This window comes from Phyllostomus hastatus, unplaced genomic scaffold (assembly GCF_019186645.2).
Source record: "Phyllostomus hastatus isolate PE091 unplaced genomic scaffold, TTU_PhHast_1.1 phas_contig_40, whole genome shotgun sequence".
NCBI classification, from domain to species: Eukaryota; Metazoa; Chordata; class Mammalia; order Chiroptera; family Phyllostomidae; genus Phyllostomus; species Phyllostomus hastatus.
The window spans coordinates 80,079,846-80,099,776 of record NW_025333872.1 but is presented as its reverse complement, the minus strand read 5'-3'; the positions used below and the strand labels follow the sequence as shown (position 1 = coordinate 80,099,776).

Below are 19,931 nucleotides of genomic sequence, written 5' to 3'. Positions count from 1 at the left end.
TCTCTCCTCTTACTACATGTCAATGAGATGGAAGCACATTTTGAAAAAGAACGTATTGGAAAGGCTCATACCATGGTCGGAACAGTTTCAGAAATATTACAGAGGCAGTATGACCGTGCCGTATTTGGGTCCCTGCTTTGGTCTCCCCCCGCCCCCAACCAAATTGAAACTTTACAAATAATTTCGTTTCTGAGCACCAGCCTCCTCATGTGTAAAGCAAGGCGGTGATGTGTCTTGGCCAACTGTAATGTAATGTGTGGTTCAGATAAAAACCTCATGGCAATGTGGGAAATTAAATACTTCTGAATCAACATTAAATGAAAACAAATCCTTAGTTTCATAAGATGCCCAGCTGTTCTTATATGAAATTCCTCCAAGAGCCAACATAAGGGATTTTTATTTAGCAAGTTCTCAAAATTATTATCTTTCATGTTAAGAAATTACTGAGTTACATAATAAGCCAAACACTGCTAGTGTGCAATACATCATATATAGGTATATGTAAATATAAATTTCTACAGGATTATCTTTATTATCTAAGATGTCAACTTTGTTGACTAGGGAGAAATGGCATACTGGCAATCACTATGTCTTTAAATAGAATGATTTCTTTTCATATTTAAGCATTTTATATTTTTCCAAATAGTAGTTCCATAAGAGATCAATAGGAGTTTCTCAGAAAAGCAGAATCCATGATTCAGTATGCTTGGGAAAGGCTTGAACAAAATCAAACATGTTTCTCTTTGCAAGATGTTTTTGAAACTTTAATATTTAATATTTTCAAGAGGAGAAAATACTGTGCAGCATTTCTATTGCTCATTATTATAGGAGCCTATCATAGTGTGAATTGGTTATCTGGTGTAGTTGTCTGGTGCTGTGTAACAAATAGTCCCAAAACTTAGTGGCTTCAAAAAACCAGCATTATTGTCTCACAGTTTCTGTCAGGAGTCAAGGCACGGTTGAACTGGGCCCCCTGGCTCAAGGCTCTCTCATGATCCAGGTGTCACCTGGGGCTGAAGTCCTCCCAAAGCTGGGCTGGGAAATGATCCACTTCCAAGCTCATGAAAGTGATTGTTGGCAAATTCAGTTCCAAACAGCCTATCAGAACCAGGACCTCGGTTCCTGGCTGGCTGTTGGCTGGAGGCTCCCCACCCATGAGGGCTTTTGCACAGCTTAGCTCACAAAATGACAACCAAGCAAGTGAAAGAGCAAGAGAGGGTAGACAGGACGGAAGCCAGAGTCTTTGCGTAACATGGTCTCAGAAGTGATATACCTTCACTTTTGATTAGCCAGAACAGGGGCCAAGGAACAGAGTCACAGGCCATAACTGCCTGCCATCCATTTTCGTAAAGTTTTATTGGAACGCAGTTAGTCAAATACCTAACCTAGACTTGAGTGACTAGAAAAGAGACCATATGGCTCACAAAGCCAAAAATATTTACTACCCGGCCCTTTAAAGAAAAGTTTGGTTCTCCTGCATTAGAAGCAAGCCCAGCCCACATAACTTAAGGGGAAGGATTCACAAGGGCTGGGACACCAGGAAGCTGGGGTCATTGGAAGCCTTCGTAGGGGCTGCCTACTGCATAGTGCCTGCCCACAAGTAGGTGTCTGATGCATGTTTGCTGGGTAAATGAATAATTGTTCACATCACCAGTTTTCCAAATTCAAGGGCTGGAAAGCAAATCACTAACTAAGAAAAAGCCCAGCTCCTTCACTGATTATTAGGATTTGACAACTGTGTCATCACTGTGACAATTTATCAACTTATGTGATATTCTTATTAGTAATTTCCATCATTGTGTTCAATCAGTTATGTGGTAAAAATGAACTTAGAATTGAATGATTAGGTAGATCTGACAGCTTCTTCTTTTATGACATTAGTGAATTAAAAGAAAGAGAAGTATTTTAGGGTGCTTACAGGTGGGGGAGAATTCACTCTGGGGCAAGAATACTAGTCGTGAATTATGTTTAAAATATGGCAGTCATCGGTTATTTTCTAGCACCTTTAGAAATGTGTGCCTGGCATTTCTTCCTTGAGGAACTTTTAAATTCTATGCATTGAAAAAAATCTATTAGCGGTTGGGTGGGTGGGCTGGATTGGGAGTAAAAGGGAGAAAACTGTACTTGAACAATGATTAAAATAAAAAAAATAAAAAATAAATAAAAAATAAAAATTTTGAGTCGTTGTCCTAGAAAAAAAAAAGGAAAAATCTATTAGCAAGGCTTCCTCCTAAAGCATGAAGAAGGAATAAACTACTAGGGATGGAGAAAAAAAAATTAACCCTTTAAATATGTCTCCCAAGAGGTAATCTGGTTCTAAAGATTGGGGGGGGGGGGGAGTGCCGGAAAACAGAGTAAAAAAAATGCATATGATTAGTGAAATAAACAGAAATTAAAAACTATTCCAGGTAAATAAAATGTCCTATTCAGGACATGTAAATGCATAACTTAATTTGAACATAAACTGATATATAATTTTTATTACATGCACAAATGTAATGAACGCAATAGCATGCTTTGAGGAAATCTGTGTTGTTGGAAAGCACAGGAGGTGACAGGAAATGCCATACTGAGTGGAAACCGGACACAATTGAAAGCTGAATTTGCTCAGTTTAACGGTATAAAATTAAAGCTATAACAAGAAGCAACTGTACTATTTAAATTCATTCAGGAATTGTAACCAGTTATGTTGCTGTAAAACTTTCACATGCCTAACCCCTGCTTTCTCTCACCGAAATAATTTCTACAGCATGATTTTTGAGGTTCCTGAGGTGCACAAACGTCAACATGGGCCTGAAAACAATTGGCTGGGTTGTTCTGAACTTTAATAGAGATGATGCCAGGATATTCAGGTCTGATGCTTCTGGAAAGATTTATTAAGTGCAGCCTAAGTACTTTTTTTAAAAGATAAATATTTCTAAGTATCAATTTAATTATTTGTCCTGTTCATCAAATCTTAGCATATTAATTCAGAGCTATACAATTATAACCACAAACTGTATTTGCTGTAGATTCTATTTCTCCTTCGCTACCCTCCCAGGCAGAGCACTGGCCTCCCCACCCTTGACCTTAGAGAACCTAAGCAGCTTCATAATTTTCCAGAAGACTTAAGTGACACTGGGGAGAAACAAAAGGATCTTTGCGTAGCCTCAGGTTTGAGTTGGGCTGTGACTCTTAACGCCCCATCCCCCCCCTCCCCCGCAGGGCACTCATTTGGGATAGGGGTGGAGGGACACCCTCCCTCCCCACTCCGCTCCCTGCGCTTTGTTTGGACACTCCAGGCTAGGAAAGAGAGTGAGAACTGGCGGACGGAGAGTTTGATGGTGTAGGCCACTTTGGAGTCCTAGGAAAATCAGTGTTTTCCACACTGCCCTGTAACTCTAAATGAGCGCCCCGGGGAAGGCTGGCGTTTACCTGCCGCAGCTCCACTCAAACCTGTCCCTACTTAGAGACCACTCTGTCTCTCTCCAGCGCCACTTCACTTTTGGATAATTCCGCAGTAGCTCGGGTTGTCCAAGGCCGTGGTGACAGTGCCCTGGCTCAGCGCTGCCTAGGATCGTCCCAAGGCTGCATGTGGAACCTAACCAGCCCGAGCACTGTGCCCGTGGTGTTCCAAGCAAAAGATGCGGCCTAGAAGCCAAGGGCTTTACCTGGGGAGGTGGCTGAGAGACCCAGCGGCGCCCAGCAACTGCCTCCTCTTGGGACTGTGTAGTGAAAATGGGAGCAGACCTCCACCACAGCCTGGGGTAAGGGCTTGGCGGTGGCCCCGCCCCGTCTCCATAGCGTCCAGAAAACAGGGCCCTGAGCCACGCCCCTGCTCCTCTTGGAGGGTCCCTAGTTTACCTGGGTCTGCCGGGCTGGGTGGGGACCCGCGTGACCACCGGGCTCTCCTTGCAATGAGTGCTCAGAAGCCACAGAGAGACGCCAGGCTCCCAGACTCCTGGATACCGAAGTCAACGTTTGCTTGGTCGCGGAGAAAGCTAGCGACTTTAAGGCCATTGGATGGGAAAGGTGGGGGTTTCTGATCTTCAGGAAATCCTCAATGTTTTATACTTACTGTCAATTTTAAAATTATACAGGAGGAACCAAAACCCAAAAGCACCCTTCCTAGTTGGTTTCCAATGATTCTGGTAAAAGTCTTTAAAGTTATTGTGAAACCTTTAAGCTTTTTTTTTTTCAATGTAGATGAATAGTTGCCACCATGGAAAAATATTCGTAAGAAGCAGGTTAGAAAACCATGTGATGGACTGTATGATCTAATTTTTTGTAAATAAGTTTAAGAAGTCTGGAAGTTGGTTTGCTCTGGTAGTATTTTTTAAAACTTACCTATAATGAAAATTTATCTACAAGGAATATGCAACATATGACAAATTTTATTCTAAGCCAGGCACCTCATTGTTTTTTTTCCTGTTGCCTTCAGCATGTTTAAGTTGTGTAAAGAATACAAATTAGATAAGCTAAAATTTTGTCACCTGGGACCCACATGAGGTGCCCTGGCACAAAGGGCAACTGAATAAACAAGGCCAGCCTGCTGCTCTGTCACCAAGCCCCAGGAAACAGCTTTCGCTTGATCTCAGGGCCCGTCCAAGAAAAACACGTCACATGGCAGTTCCCTTTTATTCTGTCCCACCCCAGAGTGAGGTCTCCCCCTGGAATCCCATTGTCTCAACCCAACAGAAATGTTTCCCAGGTTGTATTTCATGTTTTAGTAATCTTTTCATTTTTAAGAGGGATATTAAAAGACTAATTAGATAAATTCATCAAAATTCTTTTAACTCTTGACTCCCCAGAATTACTAAAACCAGTAGATTTGTTTACTATCATTCAGTGGGCCCCCCACTCTCCCTGTCCCCAAGTAGGTGCTTGGAAACAAGTGGGCAGAAGCACGGAGGTCTCTTCTCTCTGGCGGGGGCAATGGAGCATGTAAATTGGTACATAAAATGCGGTACATCCATACACTGGAACATGATTTGGCTGTGACGAGAAATGAAGTACTGATACACACTCTGTGAATGAACTGTGAAAGCATCATGCTAAGAGAAACCAGTCACAAAAGACCACATATTGTACAATATGACTCCAGTTGTAGAAAATGTCCAGAACAGGCAAATTCATAGAGACAGAAAGATTACTGGTTACCAAGTGCAGGGGGGTTTGCAAAGGTGGGGAGTGACTGCTAATAGGTTTATTTGGGGGTGATAAGTTAGATTATGGCGGTAGCTGCACAACTCTCTGAATATACTAAAAACCACTTAATTGTATACTTGAAAATGGTAAATTCTATGGTATATGGATATTTCAATCAAGTGATTTGGAAAGGGTGAGAAAGCTAATGTTTGTTGGACATTACTGGTGTCAACTATTGTGCTAAGCATCTTGGCACACACTCTTTTACTTCCCCATAACAATCACTAGGAGTTGGTTATTAACCTCTTTTTCTAGATGAAAACAAAAATTAAACTCAGGTAAACTGAGTAAATGTGCATGAACACACAGCCAAGGAGCAGAATGCAGAGTCAGACGCAGGTCTGACTGCACAGCCCGTGCTCTCTTCGTTACACCCGCAGCTGAGTGTGCACAAGCTGCGACGTTTGCAGAAAAGTTACAGAGCCTCGCATGCCGTGAGCACCGTTTACTCTTGAGAACCGAACTCGTATTCCCAGATTGAAGACTACAGGTTTCTTCAACACAAACAATAGAGACAAATTTAAAACAATCACTTTATTAAAAATAGCAAATTTCACAAATACTCATTTAACATTTTTTGTTATCACTGGCCACCGGAAAACACACCACCGTGTGTCCCGATTGTCTGCTGTAAACTGAAGCTGGGCTGCCACAAAAAGCCTGCACATCATCAACGTGGGATCAACAGTGGAGTAAGTTTGGTGAGCTCAAGGGTAAATCCTTCAGCCCTGTGGACAACATTTAGCACAACACATTTCAAGTATAACCCCAGAAGGCAACAACAGTAAGCATAGCAGCACGGTCTCTGCATCACATTTCCTGATTAAGCCTTCGGCAAGGCCAAGGCCCCCAGTTACAGCGAATTACAGAAAGTCAAATTTACTAAAAGCGGTACGTGAAAACAATCATTGCACTGGCACTGTAATTACTTTAATTCCATATTGTGGAAGATGATTCTGCTACTGGATTCAGCTGGAAAAATAAAGCTGCTTTTCTTCAAACCACAAGAAAGCAACTGCATTTCATTTTAGCTGGTCGAAGTATTTGGAATATCTTGTGCATCTGCCAAATGGAGTTTTTGTCTGAATTCATTAGTTAAGAAGATTTTCATTCTATAATAAGTACATCTTTTAAACTTCTGGATATTACACTCAGGGGATAAGAGATCAAGGCATTAAAACAAACAAACAAACAAACAAACAATAAATGTAACGGGAAAGTACCTATGTTATTACTGAGAAACTTAGTAGTGGTAAGACAATTTTTAAATGTAGTGAAGTAATTATAACCATGACAAGGATTTGAAGACTTTCAGAAAAAATCACTGTTTCAAGACTATGTTCTTTTAATGCAGTTAGGATGATTTTCATGGTAAGGAGCTGATTAGAAGCGAATACAAAATAATTGCTGTATTAAAAAATTCATTTGAGAGGACAATACCACTTTACCATCCTTGAGAAAACAACCTTTGTAAAAGTCAAAAATAAAATAAAATCTTCAGAGCTCTAAAACCTCTCCTATGAGCCTGAGTTATTTAATTGGGAACAGGTGGAATCCCTGTACATCTTAGTCCCTTCTCATCTATATGATCCACCTGCTACCTATTTCTCAAGACCCAATTCAAACCATGATATGGATACACAGAGAACTAAATGCGAGCTATGTATGTAGGGAGGGGTTGCAACATGTATACACACGAGCCCCGCCATCAAAGACATTCTCATCCAGTTGTAAGGCTGAGATTTAACACCTATAAAAATCAACACATAATGAAAAAAAAAAACCAGAATGCTAGTCTCAGGGACAAACAAAATGCTTTATAGAAAAGGTCGGCTTCCGTGTTATTTGATGGGGAGAAGGGAGAGGCCAGAGTAACTCCAGGCAGGAAGTACAACCTAAACAAAAGCATGGTAAACAGGAACACGATGTGCTCTTGGACATCAGAGAGCCAACTTGGTGGGAATAAAAAATAAAACAGGAGGTACAGGTGGTGATCACATCAGTGAGAGCCCTTTAGAAAGTTTGGCATGGTGAGAAAAAAACTTGGAAAGGAACAGGAATGGCAAGATGCAAGTGATGTTTTAAGAAGGACGATTTAGTGGCAACATCAAAAGTCTACAGCTGCACTGTCCAACAGAAATATAATGCAAACCACAGGTATAATTTTCAAATATATTTTATTTACACTAATGTATCAAAAATTATCATTTCAACATGTCATTATAAAGATATTGAGACACTTCACAGTCTTTTTTTCACACTAAATCTCTGAAATCAGGGATGCATACCACACTTTGAGCATTCTATAATCCAGATTAGCCACACTTCATGTGCTTAGTGGCTACATGGCCAGTGGCCGCCATGTTGGACGGTGCAGCTCTAGGGTTGGAACAGATATTTGAAAGGTTATGGGATCACGTGAGGAGGGTAGAGGATTAAAGAAGAATAAAAGGCAGAACTAGTGATGCCTGACAAGGAACTGTAGTTACGAGGTGGCATGTAACTTCATGTCCATGTCCAGGCTCAATGGCAAAAAGTGCCATATTAGCAATGTCTGGTATGAATATAGAGGGATTTTAAACTAATCTTGGTGATTGAAATAACTGACACACTGATGACAGAGATGGAATTAGGAGAGGGAAGTATGAGACCAGAGAGAACATTGATCACAGATGAGGAAACTAGGGTGGCCAGACTTTGTTCGAGGCTGAATAGCTGCTCACCAAGATTTGAAGCCAAGCAATCCAAACCACGTGCTCTCATGTTCTACTGCACTGCCTTGTGTGACTGTGGTGGGCGAAACAAGGAAAGTGGTGAGACAAGTGAGTCTGAGCGTTTAACAAAAACTCAGGTTAGGGGACAGGAGATACAAAAGTGTCATAAGCCTAGAAAGAATATAGAGCTTGGAACAAATATAAAGAACAAGGAACTAGGAACTACATCTAAGAAAAGCTCCCTAATTAACTCATATCTTACCCCTGTAGTATTTAAGTCTTTCTTAAATCACGTTGACAATGATACCTTTAGTATCTCCCCATAGTTTATGCGGCTTCTCAAAATTTCCTGTAAAATGGGAAGTATAACACCAACAACTTCAAAGGGTAGGGCCAAGTGAGATAATGTGTGTTAAATCCTTCATACTATACTTGGCAAACTGTACATATTCAATAAAGATCAGCTATTAATTATTAGTACTGGATTTGAATTACCTCCCTGCTTCTTCATTGCTGTTACTGTACAATTCACCAATTAATAGCAGCACTATTATAGTAATAATAGTAATTTATATATATGTAAATATATATACATTACATATACATAATATGGTTTGGAAAATTTCATGTACACATCACTATGTGTAGCAATCAATGCATGTCAAAGAGAACACTGAGATACTAAGGAGTTTTCCCAAGGTTACGTTACCAAAATGTGGAACCAAATCTCAAAAATTAAATCTCTTGACTCTGCAGTATTCTTTCTAGTATGTTGTTATTTGGTTCACAGGAGATGTCTTTCCTCCCAAATGTAATTATTTCATAGGTAGGATCATTTCCTACTGTTCTATGTACCCCACATTGTGCCCATCGCTATGTTAAAAAAAATACACTTTGAAAAGTTCCTGAAATAATGGCTCTAAATTAAAATACCAAAACCTGAATCTTTTACATGTACCTTGGCTAATCTGATAATATATTTTGTATACTTAATTATGAAAATACCATTTCACAACCTATGTAAATATTCCTTGAAAGTCTAATTTTCAATTTTATGCATTTAAATATTCTATATAATAATATTAAATTAAACACAGTTCTGGATAACCAACTGCCATTGAGCCTCAGAATCTAAGATTCAAAATAATTTATATGAGAACTAGGCTAATCTTCAACTTTGTTAATTAAAAAAATTTTTTATAAAATAATACAAAGTAAACCACAACAAACCAGAAACAAACAAAACTACGAAACTCCATTTGGAAACCAAAGGGGAAGAGAGATAGCCCCAGTAAATAATAGCAGATGACTCTGTCCATTATATCTAAAAATCACATCTTTCCAAAACATGATTATAGACTTTTCATTGTTGTTATTAAGCAAAGGATACATGGAAGAATTCAGTTCTTCTAACTGTAACATAAAGAAACACATTTAATTTTAATCTTATAAAATAAATAAATTAATATCATAACTACATTTTTAAATAAATTATTTTTTATTTAAGTTTTATATGAAAAAGCAATATTAAAGAAAAAATTTTTCAAAAATTCAATTATGCAAAGGAATTATGAAGTACTTTAGCATTTATTAAACAAGAATGTGCAAAAGAGAATTAAACCAGATGATAAAAATTGGGGTTTCATAAGTATACTTAAAACCAGGCATAATTATAATCATCTCTAATAAGTTTTTAAAAGATAAATATTGCCATTTTAATGATCAAAATCTTTAAAACCTTTAAGGATTATAAAAATATTTTGCGTAACATTCAGTTTTCAGTATGAGGTTGAATTAATTCACTCCTAGAGGGAAAAATCTGAGTTGCAGAAATATTACATTGCTCAAAGTTACAAATGCAGACCCTGGACTGAATAAAAGCTTTCTGGTTTCAAATTCAGTGTATTTTCAGCATACCACAGTTACTCTCCTAAATGTATTACAAATTAAGTTTGTATTTGTTCAGAGGAACTGGGAAAAGGAAACAGCTGCAACACTCAACACAGTAGACTTAAAAAGTATTGGCTTGAAATTTTTAAGTATAGGCATGAAACTTCTCTCACACTCACTTATTTAAAAAATAGAGAAAAGCAACAGAATGTCATTGGTGACCACGGAAACTATTCTGAAACTAAAGTACATGGAACTCAAGTTTTATTAATTTTTGTTCCAAAAAAATATTTAAAGGGGCAAATTTTACACTTCCCAGTATGAGAAGTGATAGGGGCTGATAACTGTTACAGGTGGTGTTACGGGCTAAATTGTGTCCTCTCAAAATTCATGTTTGAGTTCTATCCCCAAGCAGCTTAGAATGGGAGGGCATTTGGAGACAGGGTCTTGAAAGAGGTAATGAAGTTACAATGAGGTAGTGAGGATAGGCCCTAACCTAGCATGACAAGAGCAGGCGATTTGGACCCAGGTGCCCATGCACAGAGGGAGAACGCCGTGTGAGCACGGCCATCTGCAAGCCAAGGAGAGAGGCCTCAGAGGACACAACCCTGCCAGCCCCTCACCTCCAACTTTGAGTCTCAAGAACTGTGAGAGACAAATTTCTGTTGTTCAGCTCCCCAGGCTATAGCACTTCATACTTCGTTATGGCAACTCTAGCAAGCTAGTACGCATGGAAATGGATTAAATTACCATAAACAACAAACGTGATTCTGTATTTAAAAATAAGTAACACCCTGAAAGATAATGCAGTATGTATTAATCATGTCAGGACTTTTTGACATACTATTTTCTATATCTTAAGTTCTTATCATATATGTATAGAAGCTAATATTTCACTTTAAGATTTGTCAGCATTCTCAGAAAACTTATGTATAATTTCTTTGGACTATAATTTCTCTAAAAAAAGAATAAAGAACAACATGGATGAGACTTGAAAACACTACACTAAGTGAAAGAATCCCAACAAAAAGCCACATGTGGTATGCTGCCACTTATATGAAATGTCCAGAACAGGCAATTCGTAGAGATAGAAGGCAGATTAGTGGTAGCCAGGGGATGAGTGGGGAGAACTGAGAGTTACAGGATTTCTTTTTGGAGTGATGACCACGTTCTGCAATTAGACAGTGGTGATGTCTGCACAACTGTGAATACACTAAAAACCACTGAACTATATACTTTAAAATAGTTATACTTTAAAATAGTTATAATAGTAAATTTTATGTCAATAAAAATATTTATTAAGAAAAGAATCGAGAAAAAGAACTATACTCACATCAGACAGAAGCCTGTCCAGATTGGAGTCACTAGCTGTTTTCCTCTTGTCCTCAGGAAGTTCCTCTAACTCCCCATACAGCTCCAAATTCAAGCGAGCTAATTTCTCCTGCATTCCCCGAACATGTTCCATCTGTTCAATGGAACATTCATTTCCTGGGGGAGCATTCCAGAACATTAATAAAGATTAAGACAATTCTATCTATCTGCCTAGAGGAAACACTTTTAAACTTTATAGTGCTGCAAGAGAAATTGATTGTCTTCTTTTATAAATTAGTTTGTTAATGATTGTATATTTTCTAAATATAAATCAAATTTCTGACCAGGAAAACAATAACAATCCAAGAAATGACCATGGGTGCTAAACAAATCATATAGCAAAGATTCTTAATAAATATTCTTTTTAATAAAAGGTAAAGAAGATACCTTTTCTCAATAGTGTATCATATATAGAGGCAACAGCAGCATTTAATCACCTACAATTTGACAACTGTCATTTGAATCAAATGATCCAATATTTTATAATAATCTCAATAAAATTAGGAGTCATATAAAGACTTAACCACAAATTCTTTCCCAACCAATAACATATTCCTCCTTTAAGAAATATATATGAAAATATTCATACTAAATGAATATTTCATCAAGCATGCAGAATTTTATGAAGCATGAGAAACACACCGTAGTATTTTCAATTGTATACTCAGTAGCACAACTGAATTGATAAATGAAATCTAAGACGACTGCATTTTCTGCCTCTGGACTCTTTTTTTAACAAAAGAAAATGACACTTTCAAAGGGAGTAGCAAAATACATGCAGAAAACAGGATGTAAACATCTCAAAGAGAAAAATGGTATAGACAAACATCTATTGCTTACCGAATGCTTGAAGTTTTCCAGAGTGGAAATCATTCAAAAGGCTGAGAAGCCCCTTCTCCATCTCCTGAACGTCCGAGACATCAGTGAGAAAGGAATGCTGAATCGGAGTTGACTGAGCACCTTTTCCTTCTCCTCCCTGAGGTTTCGTCTTCTCTTTCGTCACTCTGCAAATAAGATGCAATTAAAAATCAATTGTATTTAACTGTCTTTAAAAAGAGATGATTATTTTCAGACTGTCCTAGGTTAAGCAAAATTTGTGAATCAAATGGAATTTCCCTTAAAAACAAGAAATCAGAACAAATTCAATATTAAATAAAATCAGTAATTTCAAGCCAGAAACCAAAAGAATAGGTTGTGAAAATCTCAAAGAAATGTACAAAATATAACTATTAAAGGACATAAAAGTTTGATTAATTCATTTACACAACATGCCAATTCTTTGGACTACAAAAAAACTAAAATGATGATTAGTACTTTTACTATCCTATGTTTCATATTTTATTTCTCAGTACATGCACCTTTCCCTTCTAAACTTCACCCTACTTGTTTCATAAACAATCAGTCACTCAATAGGTGGCATGGAGCCCCTACTCTGTAGCTGTCACCATGCCTGATACTGGGTGTACAGAGAGGCACATGACATCAGTCATTGCATGGAAGAGCACCCAGCCTAAGGAGAACGAATGACACATCAGTTCCTAATCACCATATGATGGAGTGCTAAAAAACCTGTTTTTAACCTTCACTCCTCCACCCTCCTACGGCCCCCACACGCAGTCATGAAGTCCAATCGATAATGCCCACAGATATATTTCTGATCTTTGTAGTTCTCTCTTCTCCACTGCCACAAACCTGTCTCTTGACCGAACTACTCCAACACCTTCCTAACTGGGTTTCCTGTCTCGGTGTGTTGTTTCTGATCCCCCTTCCCTCCCCACAAAGCAGCCAAGTCAATTTTTTAAAAAGTAGAATCAGTGCATATAATTCACTTAATTCAAACCCTTCAGTGGCTTTGCATTGCCTGCTGCATAAAATATCCTTAAGAAACCCTCTCTTGTCTACCTATCCTCTAGACTTTCTGAATCTCTCTGCCTCCTAGAATTCCACTCTCTTACCTACCTTCATGCCAATCTTCTGCCTATATTAGCATCCTTCTCCTTACGGCCATCTTTGTCAGGCTACCTTCCACATACCCTGCAAGTCTCAGTGTGAACGCTACTTCCTCCAGAAGGCCTTTGTAGAACCCCTAGACTAGATTAGTTCTTATTACACATATCTATTACAGTATATGCCAGGCTCTCAACACTTGAGTGATGTGGGAACAGAGAAAGAGCAGTTCACTCAACCTAGGGGTAGCCATAGAAAACTTCCTGAAGGTGGTATGTGAGTGAAGCCTTAAAGAAAAAGTAGTTCGCCAGGCAAAAAAGGAAGAAGGAGTTGAATAACTCTGTATAACTCCAACATGTACTACAGATCCCAACATACACATATATTCAGTACTCAGTTACTTTCTTTGTAATGTTGTATGATGACATCTTTTCCATAAGTGCACTCACAACAATAAGGACAAGATAAACAGGCTATATAGTGGGTGGGGGGAAGGGCGTAGCAAGACAAGAAACTAATGCTCTTAACAAGAAATCAACTTAGAACATATAGGCCACAGACAGTGAGTCAGCAACAGCTCTTCACAAGCAAGATCTGCATCTTATATTCATATTAGGCATACATATCATTATCTAGTACCCTGCTACTCAAACCGTCTGAGTAGCACCCTGCCATCTAGTACCCTGCTGTCTGAGACCTAGAGCATCAACATCACCTGAGAGCTAATCAGAACACTTATCTGAAGCCCTATCCCAGACTAGCTGATCCGGAATCTGTATTTTACAAAGATCCCCAAGAGATCTATATTTCCATTAAAGTCTGAGATAAACTACTATAGAATATAAGATTTTAGTACATATCTTTTCTTTCACATTGGAAGTTTTATCCAAAAAGAAAATAAAAACCTGTTTATTCTGTTTCAATGTTTTTGATTATGTCGAACTGTCTCATTTTATATTAAAGTATTTCAACAATAAAAGAAAGTCACTAGAATTATTCTAGGTGCAGAGCCCCGCTGTTAGTATTGTCTGACACATAAGGATTATTAACACAGTCCCCCTCCCTCTAGAGGAGAGTAGGAAAGTAGAAGCACAAGGTAGAAAATGGCAATGAGGTATAAGTAAACTGCTATAAAAATTGAGTAAAAGGAGTAATTCCCTTTAAAATCTCTTGACTTTCTTTTTCCTCCAACCATAACCATATTAGAAATTTGACTCTAAATTAAATTCAGCCAGAATGAAAACCCCTTTCCAATCTGATAATTTATTCAAAGGAAACCTCCTGACTCTTGTTTTTCATTCAATCCTTACGGGAATGTTCCCTTTCAGTGTCTCTGACTATGTCCCTTTTGTGTTCTCAGAGTGTGAGGTCACCATCAAGGCAAGAAGTTCGTCTTTTCCTTTATGGAAACCCAATGGCTACAGCGTGCTACCAGCATTCCTTCCTTAACTGACTCTCCATGAAGAGCTTGCAATTGGAAGTAACTTAATTTAGTCATAAATAGAAAAAGAATTAAGATTATGAAATGCTTTTTCTCTAAAAGAATGCTATCTTGCTTTCCAAATATTTAATACTATAAAATAGCCCTGGCTGGTGTAGCTCAGTGGATTGAGCACAGGCTGCGAACCAAAGGGGCGCTGGTTCAATTCCCAGTCTAGGACATGTGCCTGGGTTGCTGGCCAGGTCCCTAGTGCGGGCCCTGTGAGAGACAACCACACATGATGTTTCTCTCTTCCTCTCTTTCTCCTTCCCTTCCCCTCTCTCTAAATAAATAAATAATTAAATAATTTAAAAATACTATAAAATAATCACAGATATGCAACAGTGATGCGCATCACATTTAAACCTGTCATTCCTGTTTTCTTTAGAGTCTAAAGACAAATGATGTTCATCAAATATTAACGATTACTTCTAGGTGATGAAATGTTAGTGTTTTAAATTTCTGCTCTGAATTCTTCCTGTGTTTGAATTTTTAAAATAAGCATTATTTCTACAAAAACAATGAAACCACACTTCAAACAAATAAAAATTACCAAAGCACAAAAACTCATCTTAGTTAAAACAAATTATATATATCCATCCTTTATCCCATTTCTGGCTAGTTCATCAACTTTGTCTACAAGTTTTCTTGCTCTATTTATTTTAATATGAGACAAAGTAAGGACCTTTAAGCTATGCATTTTGCACTAATCTCTATACATATACTTTAACCTTTCTAAATTTTTTTTCTAAATCACATATGGGTCTGAACTGTTTTAAAAGTCAGAGAAAAAAACTTATAAGAATCACAGGATTGCGTATTTAATAGCATTTTGCTCTGATACTAGGAAAGAAAAAACTCACCTTTTTAACTTTGGTCGCTGCGAAGATGACTGTGATGCAGGATTTGAAAACCCTGTGCTTTTACTAACTGGAATGGCATTTTTTTTGGCATTAACAACCTGAGTAGAGTGGGCGCTAAAAGACTTAGGACTCCTCCTCTTCACTTTCCGCTCCTCCATTGTTTCAAGGCCAGCTTCTTAAGACCTAAAGAAAAGCAGCAAAATTATACATGCATGCTATAACACACCCAAATGAAAAAGGCTCAAATACCCACTTCAGAGGATGAAAGAAAATCGAGAGTTTCAGAGGTTGTTAGAGATAGTTAGAATAAGGAGGCCTTAAATTTAATCCACCTTACTTGTACACAGAAGCCTTAAGACAAATTGTCTATCAGACCATTTTTTTTTTTACCATTTTCTGTATCCACTCACCCCATAAATGTTGACTCTCATCCAGTTGCCTAGCACTATTCTGGGTATTAGGGAGATGGTACTGAGCAAGACAAAGTCACTGACTTCAAAAATCCTACATTATTGAAGGTTTTGAATACACAAAAAATAAACAAAACAGCCATGTGATATTCCCAGCCTGACTCAAACTTCAGGTGGATCTATTGAGTTCCCTTCTAAAATATATTCTTAGAAGAACCATCTGGATTCAAACAGATGTATAACTGACAGGGGTATCTGCATTTGACCTAGTGACTAGAACCCTCATTTCAACTACCAAGCAAGAACTCAGTGTCTGTCTAGGGATAATACTTATTATAGTTCCTTGAACAAGTGACGTTATATAAAATTAAACATATTCTGTAAGTACTTTTATATAGATTGTATTTATTTATTTTTTGAGAGAGGGGAAGAGAGGAAGAGAAAAATCAGTATATGAGAGAAACATGGATGGGTTGCCTCTCACATGCACCCCAGCTGGGGACCAGGCCACAACCCAGGCTTGTGCCCTGAACCGGTTTTCGAACTGGTGATCTTCTGTTTTGTGTGGTATGATGCCCAGCCAACTGAGCCACATCAGCTAGGCCCTGTAGCTATTTTTGATACACTTTATGTATTTCCATGGAAACATGGAACTTTATTATATATGTTTAGTTTTGCTAATACCAAAAAGGTTACACTAGGGCCCTGGCAGGTGTGGCTCAGTGGATTGAGCCCCGCCTACAAACCAAAAAACCAAAGTGTCATGGGTTCATTCCCAATCAGAGCACATGCCTGGGTCACGGGCCAGGTCCCCAGTAGGGGATACATGAGAGGCAACCACACACTGATGTTTCTCTCCCCCTCTTACTCCCTCCGCTCCCTTCTCTCTAAAAATAAATAAAATCTTTTTTTTTTTAACAGTTACACTATGAAGTCACAGTCGACCCTTCCATAGAGCATGTGTAAGACCTTCAGTGTATCTAATACTTTCCCCTTACTTTATATATTAACCAGCTTCATTTTCTTAAGTCATCCACCTTAAAATATCCTCCATTTCCTTTTTATGTATGCATATTAAATTCTTCTTATTGTTTCATGTATCATAGGATGAGAAATTTGCCGTATATGGCTATTTACCTCATCAGACTGTGAAGTGCCTTAAGTGCATTAAGGCCTTTTTGGTATGTTGAGTTGCATTTAATCATGCTGTGATTGTTCAAAAAGATTCAAATACACTGATGTCCCTTTTCAATTAATTAATGGAGGATTGTAATGAAAACAGATGTTTTGCCAATACCTGGAATCAGTGGCCCGAGCACTGGAATTTTTATAAACCACTGAGCCCAGGTGGCTCAGGCTGACTCTAGACAGTCGTAACTGGAGCCACGACACCTCCAAAGAAGGAAAGGTTTTCAAGGAAAGGCTCTAACGCCCAGTACCTAATCCCAGATACTAACTGAAAATCCCCTGGCATCTTGGCTAACAATTTTTCCTTTAAAGAAGCATTTTTAGTAACAGAACAGATATTTGGGGGTTGTTTCGGCATGCAACACAAAGGATATGGAACTTCAGAAAAACTGCTCTAAAGAGGCAAGGATTTGTATGAAATGATGATAGATATAAACACGCTTGCCTTTAAACTCAATGCTAATACACGAAAAGGCAAAAATAAACTTACGAAGTAAAGCAATGCAAATAAACCAATAGCGGTCTAAACGAAGATGTTCTAAGAGGCTCGTATCCGTTTGGGGACGGTAACATCTCTGACACAAGAACACTGAAATCCTTCTCATATACCAAGCAGCAAAGAACCAGTTAGAAAAGGCCTGTCGAGCGGCTCGCAGTTTACTCAGACTGGTTTTGAGAGCCAGGAGCCCACAGCCTCCACGCAGGACCACGAGAAGTCCCTCTGGACTTCACCTTCCGGCGCTTCGCCAATCTGCCCACCCCGCACCGCCCAGATTCCAACACCAGCCGGAGAGGCTGGTGGGAGGGGCCTAAAGAGGGCCATGACAAGGCTGCCTCTGCCTACACTTCATACCTGAGGAAGGAGGGGATCGGGTGCTGTCCTCAACCTACAAAGATCCGGATTCTCCGAAGCCACCGCCGTAGCTGCAGCCACCGAAGCTACTGCGGCAGCTTGAGCCAGGGTCACATCCCGGACTTGTCTCCTGAACAGCGCCCTTTGTTGACGGAAGTGACGTAAGGAGGTGGAGCCTTCCTGCCCTTTGCTGGAGCCTCGCCTCTTCCTGCCGCGGGACCAGCGCGGGTCTCCGCCCTTGACACCTCAGTGCTTCACCTGGCCTACCTTCAGCCGTACCTTCGGCGGGCTTGGAAAAGAGGATCCATAGCTGGGTTTTCATTTTGGGTTCTGTGGCCCAAAAGCAGGGAAGGATGAAAGATGGCGGTGGGCGCAGGAATGAGAAATACAGTACTCTTTTCGGAAGCTGCCCCGCCCCCTCGGTTAGTGTCAGCTTTTATGCACTACAATTCCCAGCGTGCTATTCGAGCCAGCCCCGAGGCGGAACCGGAGTGTCGCCCTAGCAACCATTCCTGGATTGTTTCCGTCACATCTCCGGGAGTTGTCAAGGTAAACCAACTTGGACTTGGACGGCAGCGTGAAAAACCGTGCTACTGAGCCTAATTAGAACCTAAATACGATCCTATTACTACCATTATTAGTAGCGATTCTGTTCAGGCACTAGACATGTGTTTTCTCTAAATTTCAGTACAATTTTGTGAGGTAGATGTTTTAGGTGAGGTAGGTAATGGTGTTATCCTCATTTTAGAAAAGAATATTAACATACACTCAGGCTGATAAATCCACGTCTCTGTTGCCAAGACAGTTCTTCCAATACACATCCTGCTTTTGAAGAAAGAATTGAGGATCGAGTGAGATGGAACTCTCTCCTAAATGTGGGGAGACATCATTTTCATTCCCTAGTTTGGATAGCCTTCCCATGTGGGATTGGGAGTGGGGAGGGAGGTTTTCGGTTCACAGGCCGTCAGATTGAAGAGACTAAGGAGAGCACCACAGACTTTCTCGCATTTGCTATTGAGGAAACCGGAAACCGAATCTAGAGATTATGTCAGTATCAGGGAGGCAGAACAAAGACGAACTCAATTACCCACATTTTAAAATTATGAAATGTTTTAAAAAGAAAAGACAGAGTAAACCTTCATGTTCCCACTTGCCAGAATGAATGGGTGTTACGTTTTGTCGTTTTATATTTTTAAGTGAAATAAACGAAACATTACAGATAAAGCGGTAGCCACCTACCTCCCTTCTGAGAGGTAACCACGATCTTCAATTTGATATGCATCTTGATAATCTAGGTTTTTATACTTTTACTCTGTGTTTATAAACAATGTAGAGAATGACTTTGGGCTTTTCAAGTTTTACATAAAGGCTATATTTTTAGCATTGTTCTAAAACTTAACTTTTTTACCCAATTCTGTGTTTTGGAGACCTATGCACATTGGTACATATGGCTAGACTTCATTTGTTTTAATTATATGGTATTCTATTAAATAAATTTGCCACAATTATTTGATAATTCTCATAATGATGGATAGGTAGGTTATTTACCGTTTTCACCATTACAAAAAAAAAGTGCAATAGGGTACAATCTTCCCAGTATCCTTTCTCAAAACTAATCTTGTCTTTTAACTAATCTCTGAATTGTCTTATCTCTATGAGCAGAGCTTGCAAGCTGGTGATTCACATGCTGTTTTAATTATTGCACATTGGTTGCTAATCATTAACATTGGAGGAATAAAAAATGGATGTCGTTCCAATAATAATGGGAAGCTCTGATCACACTAGATCTGCACTACAGCCCGGCAATAACAGTTCAAGCTGAAGAGCAGCCGCCTCCTTTAGATCAGTTCAGGTGATCTCTAGTTTTTCTCTAAGTCCCTCTGCCTGTAGTACCCATCTGAGTGAGCCCTGTGGTATTTGACTTTGCAACCTCAGGTAACCTTCAAAATGTACATGTGTCAGATATTCAGAGTTCTGTATTGAGTCCCTATTTTGGTCAAACATTCTCATAGGACGTCGGGGGCATGC

At 39.0% G+C, this 19,931-nt stretch overlaps 1 protein-coding gene across 1 annotated transcript; it reads right to left on the bottom strand.

The window, feature by feature from the left end:
- Nucleotides 1-5,706: 5,706 nt before the first annotated feature.
- Nucleotides 5,707-18,040, bottom strand: CCDC28A (coiled-coil domain containing 28A). Its single transcript, XM_045843248.1, has 6 exons — nucleotides 17,904-18,040; nucleotides 15,453-15,635; nucleotides 12,003-12,166; nucleotides 11,125-11,279; nucleotides 9,292-9,314; nucleotides 5,707-6,269 (listed from the first exon to the last, which is right to left on the bottom strand). The coding sequence occupies exons 2-6, from the start codon at nucleotides 15,608-15,610 to the stop codon at nucleotides 6,215-6,217; spliced, it is 555 nt and encodes a 184-aa protein (XP_045699204.1). The 5' UTR covers nucleotides 15,611-15,635; nucleotides 17,904-18,040; the 3' UTR covers nucleotides 5,707-6,214.
- Between the last annotated feature and the right edge of the window lie 1,891 nt (nucleotides 18,041-19,931).